Source organism: Nelumbo nucifera, chromosome 5 (genome assembly GCF_055504915.1).
Source record: "Nelumbo nucifera cultivar China Antique chromosome 5, China Antique-T2T, whole genome shotgun sequence".
In the NCBI taxonomy this organism is placed as follows: domain Eukaryota; kingdom Viridiplantae; phylum Streptophyta; class Magnoliopsida; order Proteales; family Nelumbonaceae; genus Nelumbo; species Nelumbo nucifera.
Window position 1 is genome coordinate 11,149,873 of NC_142653.1, and position 9,438 is coordinate 11,159,310.

Below are 9,438 nucleotides of genomic sequence, written 5' to 3' on the forward strand. Positions count from 1 at the left end.
CAATAACTTTCCAGAATAGCACAAAAAATATATATAATTATTTTTAATTATTTTCATCATATATGCACATGTTTTTTATAAAAAAAATAAATAAGATAACAAATTTATAAAAAATACAATATAAATAATATATTTATAAATAAATAATATATAAATATGTATTATATATATTTATATTTATAAATATATAACATATATATTTATTTCTGATTTTGTGCACTTAACCCCAGTTAAAAGAAAGGATCAGTGCATGCTTAGAGCTGGCAAGGTCTGGGAGGGACTGAGCCAAAAGCCCAACTGCGATTTATTTGTCAGAATCCTCCGAATAAATGGATTATATTGGTTGAGTGCCATCAGCATTCATTCACCTCACAATTTCATAAATCGACTGTGGACGAATTTCATGAATTTCCATCTCAGCAATTGATAATGATGTGGCACAAAATTACTAATTTACGTGACTGGCAGCTGATCGGGTGTATTTTGCTCATTGACAAGAACGAAACATGTCAACAAATCAAAAACGGAAGATCGAGAATGATAACATACAAATGGGGGAGATTTTCTCAATATACAACTGTAATGAGCATAGTTTTCAAAACCGGACCGGACCGGACGGTTGGACTGGAAAATCGGGAACCGGTCACCTGACTAGTTCTGTTTTTCCCCAAAACCATTGATTTTGGTCAGAAAACAGCTGAATCGGCTGGTTAACCGTTCAAACGGTTTTGGTCGTTTTTCAATTTTTTTTTTGTCAGAACAGGCTGACCGTTCATGTTGAATGGTTGGACCGTTTGACCCGGTAACCGGACCCTTGCCCGGTTCAATCACTGGATCGGTTTTAAAAACCATAGTAGCGAGGCATGAATAAGGAAATCGGCTTCTATCAGGGCAAATCTGTACCCACACCATTCTAACAGCATTTTGCAACCTTGCATTGGAAATATCTCCCCATGAATAAAACACACAAATACGAAGATATTCTCAATGCAAGACAATAAAAACTGCCTGAAAGGGCTTTGCCCTAACTGAAGCCAAACTCATGAATAAGAGACCCGTACTCCACTAACATGAATTCAAATCAGCCCCACAACATCCCATAGCACATCCTGCTGTGTATTAAAAACATCTCCAAACAATGACATCATCTTTTCAGGTATTATCACCGAAAGATGCTCTCAATACACGGCAGAAATGTATTAATGGCAGATTGTGGGGCGCACAGTCTTGTAAGAGGCTGATTTGATCTCCACTGACATATGGATACAAACCATACATTTCATGAGGAACCCTCCCTTATTTGGTCATTTTGATCAATGTGATAGAACACTATAAAGGCGGAATTATTGTCAAGCGTGAGCTTTCCTCATATCACCGTTTTAAGTCCAGATTAACGAGGGTCATGTCAGGTTGGTAGCTAACACCAAAATTTTGTCAAATTCTCGTAGTCATTGATATTGATTTGTCATTTTCGTGTGTATTTAATACAACAAAATGGTGGAACAAGATTGATGTAGCCAATCCTATCTATTTTTTTTTATAAGGAAATAGACCAATATAGTTGGGACAAGATTAAGATGATGAAAATTATTATGATTATTAGGGAAAAGGTTCAATCACTTGTCAATTTTTGGTGCAAGAAAAGTCTCCCAAGGCCTTCATTGTGACAATTTTGTCTCATATTCTCTTTACTTTGCATATAAGATAAAGATGAAATTCTTTCTTTTCATGAATTCCCTCTCACGCACCTCCAGATCATAATAACAAAGGCTACTTATTGTCGATAGAAGAGATATTTTGAATGGAAAAGGGCGTCCAATTCATGAAGGCGGTTTAACCCACCAGGGCTTTGATGATCGATCCTAGAAAAAGCACCATCCACATCCAATGATCACACAACTTGCCCCATATATATTATTCCCCCATTATTTATGTGAGTTTCTTTATAAAATGAAAGATGAAAGAAAGCTTTAAGCTCCTTTGCAATCCATGAACCACACGGGATTTCTGCTGGTATGAGATGGGGACCAAGCTAAGTTGCATCTAGAAGACTAGAAGCTTTTATTCTACGATCACACGCACACCTCTCATGGCTTGCTGTCATTGAGCCGGGTCTGGTTCAGGACAATTGGGTCTGACCCGATTAATTTTGACATCTTTAATTATCAATGGTTATAATCGTTTAATACTTGATTTTAACAATATAACCTTAATACAACTTAGAGAAAAATATTAACATGCTTATATGTTGATAGAAGCATGTACTTTTAACCACAGTATCTTATATATGGTTTATGAAGTTTACACTTTTAAGCATAAAGTACAACAAAAGTTATATAAAATCCAGGTGATCATTATATATTATCTCCTATATAATCGGTTTAGATCTGAACCTATTAACAACAGAAAGGACCAATCCCGACCCAATTATTAATCGGAAACCCGAACCAACATAATAAATTCGGTCTGTTTAGTTCTATTGGGTACACCTGAGCCGTTAACATCTCTCTCCCTTCAATTATAGATTATGGTAACCATCAAATCAAAAAAGGGTGTGACCAACACGGGCGGGTCCATCTCTCATAAAGTATTGTTACTTTACACAACTATTCAGATTAAAAAGCATATCCTAAGGACTCTATATGGTGTTGCCTTTAGTACATAATAAGATTTCTCACTAAGTTTATTTCCACACTAACATATCTTCTTCTACTTCTAAGGTATTCTAAAAGCCTCTTCAGTCTTTCAGTTTTCAAGAAAAAATAAATAAATAAGCCTGTCGAGTCGACTTGACTCAAAACGATTCAGTGGGTCGAGTTTACTTCTAAGGTCAACAAATCAACTTACAAATAAAATGATGAATTGCTATACAATTGTAAAGAAAAAGAGAAGAGAAAGGAAAAGCTTCAACTGCAGGAAATTTTGTGACATACATACGGGAAGTTAATTGGAATCGTTTCTCTAAGTAAAAATCCAAAATTTAGTTAGGTTGGGGTCATGAGTTAAGTCGACTCGGCTGAGTTTTGAGTTGGATGGGTACTATACCAGGCTACTCTAATAAACCCTTTTGTCAAAAAGTAACCTAATCTATTACCTCTTTCACTAACAAGCTTCTAAGTTATTTTGTTGTAATTTATTAATGTCACAAGTTACAAATAATGAAGCAATTGATACCCCTATCTTCCCAAACCACTTTATAGGCTTTAACGATCCATTATTCCCCAATTCCTTTTCCCTCTGGATATAAACACTAGACACCTTTAATGAAAAAGTGGGAGAAGAAGAAGAAGAATCCTTTACTTTTAAATGTTTTTTTTTTTCTTTTTGTTTCCATAAGATTGAAGAAGCACATGGAGTGGATCCCTCTACGGTTTTATTAAACTTCATTTTAATACATGCCTTAATTCATCAGTTTATAAGAATAAAATAAACTTGCTTGGACACTATACCTACAAAGCCATTTAATTCCAGTTAAGCATGCGTTTGGCCCCCAAAATTTGTATATAATTAATTGTGACATTATGTCAAAACCACGTCATACTGGGAGCATCTGCACCCTTCATTTTGATCTGAATCATGCTAACATTAATTGGTTAAGACTGAAGAGTGAAGAGGAGGAAGGAGAGCAGAAGTTGGATAGAAGAATATTGAGTGGGTGAAGACAATTGTATATGTACTTGGTACCCTAACAATTAACAAACTAATGACGTACACTGGTACAATGTGATGGTACCCACTACCTCATTGGAAATTTCCAGGATCCCATCAAATTAGTTTTCTTTTGAATAATTTGGAGCTAATGAGTTGGTTAACTGGAATCTATCAGATTTTGTGGTTGGTGTCTGAGCCCGTGTGTGGTATAAAAGGGATCGGTGGAGATTACAAGTTCGGACCCAACTCATGGTTGAGATTTGAGAATACCCATGACATCCGTGAACCTATGCAAGGAAATTTCTTGAGCAATGTCATCTCTATCTCTTTCTCTTTCTCTTTCTCGTGTATAGAGTATATAGTTCATCATTCGAATAACATAATATTATGGAATCGAACCATATCGGATTAGATAAGAGTGGGTCCAAACTCCACCCCCTTATAAATGGAACTAATTTGGATCGTCCTTATTGACATAATTGCATTCAAATTCGAATTTTGGATGGTGAGGTTGTGAATGGGTCTGTGACAGTTCCGACCCGAACCGGATCCGGGTATGCATAATGAGTCCTGAACTCCTGATTATAATTGGGTTGGGATCCTTTTTAAATTTTAATTGTTCCAAAGTCCAAACATTACAAAAAATGTGTCAATTTAAAAAATAGTAGGTTTACTGTCAAATTAGAACATGGTCGGAAAGTATAACCAACAATACTGTAGGGCTTGAATTTTGAAGCGCAGGACCAAGGCAAAATCAGTGGTCTCCTTTTTTCTTAACTCTAATGTGAGTCCCTATCTCTGTTTCTCATCCTGCCCCACTACTGTCAAAGACAATTGCATGGACACTGGCCCATGATGGAGTTCAGATTTGAGCTCCACTGGAACTCAACAATTCCATCCGTGTATCGGGAATATCTTAAATTGACAAAATCAAGAAATGTTCCCACTTTCCAATGCATACTGAGATTTGAATGCTAGGCTCCTCACAAGATGCACCCTATTTGCACATCCAACAGTGCATTAGAAATATCTGTCGAAAAGATATTTCCAATGCTTGGTTAGATATACATGTGGGGCATGCTTTATGGAGAATTCATGCAAATTTCCGCTGATCTTTCCAATACCTTATGTGAACGTCACAACCATCGTTGCCTACAGTGTGGCCCATAGACTTTTCCAAAATCATACAATTCCAAAGTCGATCTCTTAGGTATCACTTCCTTGTAATAGATGTTGAAATTTCGGGGATTGTGTGTAGTGTGGTCCTGCCCGAATGCCTTCACAAATGAAACAAATTCAGCTTCCTTTTCCTTCTAACAAGATAGTTGAAGGGTGACTCTGATCCTAGTTATTAGAAGTTGTGCATTTGTCATTTATCATAAAATAAGCTCTCAGGTCGTTCTCTCTCTGAGAGCATTCATTTCAACGGTCAAATCGTTAGGATTTAGGATAGGCCCCGAACTCTCTCACAGTCTCACCACCGACCAAATGATTATAAGCTTTCTTTTTATACTATTAGATTATTTTGGGTATGATCCCTAAAATCAAATCAAGGAGCAAAATTCAAGAACAACCCACGTGTTAGCCTTCCCAAAGTCCAAGTCAAGCTCCTCCTCGGCCCAGAGTTAAGTGCAGGGTCATGTGCACTCATGGTTGCTCCAATGCAAAATCTTATTTCCCATATCTTCTTAGTATTTAAAAATATGTTTGGTCTCAATGGTTCGACCATCCGGTCCAATCATATCCCGATAATATTGCTTTCAAATGTTAAAATATTAAATTTATGTCAGAAATGCCCTTGAAAAGTGGAATCTTCTTGCCTAACTAAAACCTGTAGCAAAGTCAGGAAGAAAGGTCTCCTTGGATTTAACATTTTGTTTTATCTGTACAAAGTCTCTGCACATTATTTATTCTGCGACTCAAAGTCATCAGTCATCATCCCAGGAATTGCTTCTCGCTAAAATGCACCGACGTGCACAGACTCCAGGCGTACGATTTGAACCCCCAATCGGAAAAAAAAAAAATTTAGAAGAAAAGGGTTTCATAGTTCATACATAGAAATGTAGAATGCCGGCCGTTGTTACTTGTGCCTGCCGCTTCTGCGCTTCACCTCACGCTGCCTGTTGCTTTTCTTTCTTGTGTACACACTCTTCAGGCACAGCAGAAACCTACCCACCATTTGACATTAATACCCCTCAAGTCCCTTGTATATTACTTCACTCTACGGTACAGGACCAGGAGGCAGAGGGCCAGAGGCTGAGGGAGTATTACACTACTACTTGTCTTTTCCATTTAAAAAAGAAAATTCGGACGTGACCCGACCCCGACCCAAAGTACCCGCGCTTAAACGTTAAGCCCTTGAGATATTGCTTTCACATTAACGCTTTAGGGGCGTAATTAATTGAGCTCCGTCGTTTCCCAATAGACGACGCACGCTACTTCCAACTTTACAAGCTTCTAACCACATGATATATCATTACAGCTGCAAAAACAATTTCCATCGGACACTCACACGACTCCTCTCCCCTCCCCTCCTATCTCCTGCCCCTAAAAATTGACCCCACACCACGGTGGCTGACAGCATCCCATTCACCCTTCAATTCATCCCCTCCTCATCTTAGCATCCTCCCTTTCACAGAAAAGATTTCAGAGTGGGTCCCAATGCCTTCGCGACAGTGACATAAATGCCATTAACGTGGAACCCCCCCGGAGTATTTTTGAACTAGTAATAAGTGAGTGGTAACCCTATCCGGCCATCCTCACTCCTCACTCTCTCCCAAGTAGCAACCAAAATCTCCGGTGGGTCCCATTTTCCACAGCTTATAAGAACTCCCTATTCTTTCTGAGCTCACAGAAGATAACACAAACGCATACACACACACGCTTGAGCTTAAAAGCGCTAGCCATTTCCTTCTCTCACAAATCACAGGTATTATTTCTCGTTCTCTAGTCTAGTCTCCCTTCAGAAAACTGAGAGACCAACAACAACAATAACTCTGTCAGCTCTCGGACGTTTCCGCCGACGATAACAACTGCTCCTCACGCAACCTTCATCGTTACGGCTACCATGGTCGACGTCGACCGCAGAATGACCGGTTTCAACCCGGCCCATGTAGCCGGCTTACGCCGTCTCTCTGCCCGAGCTGCCGCTGCTCCCTCCGTCACCGCAACTCTCCCCCCACGAAATGGTCTCATTTCTTTTTCTTCCCTCGCCGATAAGGTCATCTCTCACCTTCGCAACTCCAGTATTCCTGTTCAAGAAGGCCTCTCTGACGCTGAGTTTGCTAGGGCGGAGGCCGAGTTCGGTTTCGCCTTCCCTCCCGACCTCCGTGCCGTTCTCTCCGCTGGCCTTCCAGTCGGGCCTGGTTTCCCTGACTGGCGTGCCGGTGCTGGCTCCCGACTGCACCTCCGCGCTTCGCTCGACCTACCCATCGCTGCGATTTCCTTCCAGATTGCACGTAACGCTCTCTGGCCCAAATCTTGGGGCCCACGGCCATCCGACCCGGAAAAGGCGCTACGTATCGCTCGAAATGCTCTAAAGAGGGCACCCCTTTTGATCCCTCTCTTCAACCACTGCTACATCCCCTGCAATCCCTGCCTGGCTGGAAACCCTATTTTCTTCGTGGACGAGAATCGCATCTTTTGTTGTGGAGCGGATCTCTCTGATTTCTTCGAACGTGAGTCAGTGTTCCGATGCGATGACTCTTGTATCCTTAAGAAGCAGCGATCCGTTAGTGAGAAGACTGCCGCCGGATCGTCTTCTAATTTCTCAAGGAGAAGCTTAGATTCCGGTGGCAGCGGGGGGAGGACACCCAGATGGGTGGAATTCTGGAGTGACGCGGTTCTTGATCGGCGACGTAGAAATTCTTCATCGTTGTCGTCTCCGTCATCACCGGAGCGGTATATCGAGATCTCCCGACCAATATTACGGACGAAATTGCCGAGATGGGTAGAAGGGTACTTGGAGCGGATCGGATCGGTTTTGAGAGAAGGCGGGTGGGACGAGTTGGACGTCGAGGAAATCGTACAGGTATCGGCATCCGGTTTTTTCGAAGGAGATGTACTGCTAGACGGCCAAGCAGTTCTAGACGCTCTACTCTTGAAGGCAGACCGGTTCTCCGAGTCGCTCAGAAAAGCGGGTTGGAGTTCGGAGGAGATAACAGACGCACTGGGTTTCGATTTTCGGCCAGAAAAGGAAAGGAAACCAATGAAGAAATTATCACCGGAGGTCGTTGAGAAGATCGGGAAACTGGCCGAGTCGGTCGCGGTCATGAATAGCGGTTCCCGATAAACCGGAAACATATTGGGAAACGGGGAACTGCCATCGAGATTCTTTTATTTTTCATATTTCAAAGCCTCGTGTTTGCTTTGCCCGTTCTGGTAAAATGAAGGAAAAAAAACGGGAAACGCGTTGTAGTACTAAGAAGAAAAGCATAATTTTAATTTTTTAAAAAATATATGTTATATGTAAAACAGTTAAAGTAAATATGAATTGTATTTGTTTCTTAAATACATAAAACTGGTATACAACTCAGTAACTTACTATTTGGGCTCGAGTATTAATTTTTCTTTTTTCGTTTTGGTTTGCTTTCTCCAAGATTTTGATCCTTCTTCTAGTGAAATGCACGCACGTGCTCTCAGATTTAAAAAAAAAAAAAAAAGAGACGTTACGGTGTCCCATCGACGTAATTGCTAATATTTTTGGAGGATGAGATATATCTGGGTTCGTGGCCTGGATACTTTCCACCGTGATTTCCGTTACACGTTTCTACTCTGTTAACGGAAAATATTTCCGGTTAAAAAAATAGAGAAAAGAGAAAAATTTGTTTTCCTAAAATTGATAAGAGGAGATTGAGAGGTGGCGCTAAGAAGAAGAGATTGACTGATTGAGAACAAGATATTTGAGGGAGGGCAGTCGTCGTCTATGGGAGTTTGGGAAAAGGGGAAATGGACGGGGTTTCGAGATATTCGGACCTGACTGACATGAAAACCTTCTTCCCGTTCAACTTTTGAGAGACAGAACAACGAGGTTTAGTAAGATGGTCGATTTCAACGGCAGTGAATGACACTGGCCTCTCTCTCTACGAGGATTCTGGAGTTCTGAGTAAAATCGTTATTCCAATCAAACGGAAAGGGCGATGAGAGAGTGTGCGGAAACGAAGGTGGTGCGGTGATTGTGATTTGTGAAAGAAGGGGCGGGACCATGGGATGAAGTTGTAACCGTACCATTGGGGCGGTCGGTGACAGGTGGCAACTTTCTGCCAGTCGCTTGTTGTTTTCTGGGAGAACGTACAAACTACATGCTGGTTGTTTTGTTCTCTCTCTCTCGTCTGTCTGTCAGTCAGTCCTTTCTTCTGTTTGTAAATTCAAAATTTTCAAAATTCGTGGGGTGGGGGGGAGCGTCTTACGGTCATAGCAACAACAACGGTTTTCGAGTCTCTTTACTCTCTTTAGATGGCAATTTAGGTACACGTGTCATTGAGTGGAGTGTGAACACGTGGGACAGCAGAAGGCGGTAGGGCCCAGGCCATCAACCGTTGTGTTCTCACTTCTCAGAGCACTCCACCCACGTTACAACGGTGTACTACGATACAGTGGTGTACCGTCGGCCCTGACTCGTGATTGATATTTGTATGGGGTATGATGGCGTTATGCACCCAACCGAATCTTCTGATTGTCCAAAGGATGGGAGCATGGATATAGATTTACGAATTACGACCCGTCAACGACAGAGGTGGAACATAATCATCACTCACTTGATGAGTTGAGGAGTTTAGACCTTTAAGA

General features: G+C 41.0%; 1 protein-coding gene across 1 annotated transcript; it reads left to right on the top strand.

Moving 5' to 3' along the window:
• Positions 1-6,237: 6,237 nt before the first annotated feature.
• Positions 6,238-8,196, top strand: LOC104606317 (uncharacterized). The gene has a single exon (XM_010271455.3). It carries the CDS (start codon positions 6,719-6,721, stop codon positions 7,940-7,942), a length of 1,224 nt encoding a protein of 407 aa, XP_010269757.1. The 5' UTR covers positions 6,238-6,718; the 3' UTR covers positions 7,943-8,196.
• The last annotated feature ends 1,242 nt before the right edge of the window (positions 8,197-9,438 follow it).

What these genes read in the sequence shown, in the direction of transcription:
- LOC104606317 (XM_010271455.3), top strand. Translation starts at nt 6,719, where the DNA reads ATGGTCGACGTCGACCGCAGAATGACCGGTTTCAACCCGGCCCATGTA.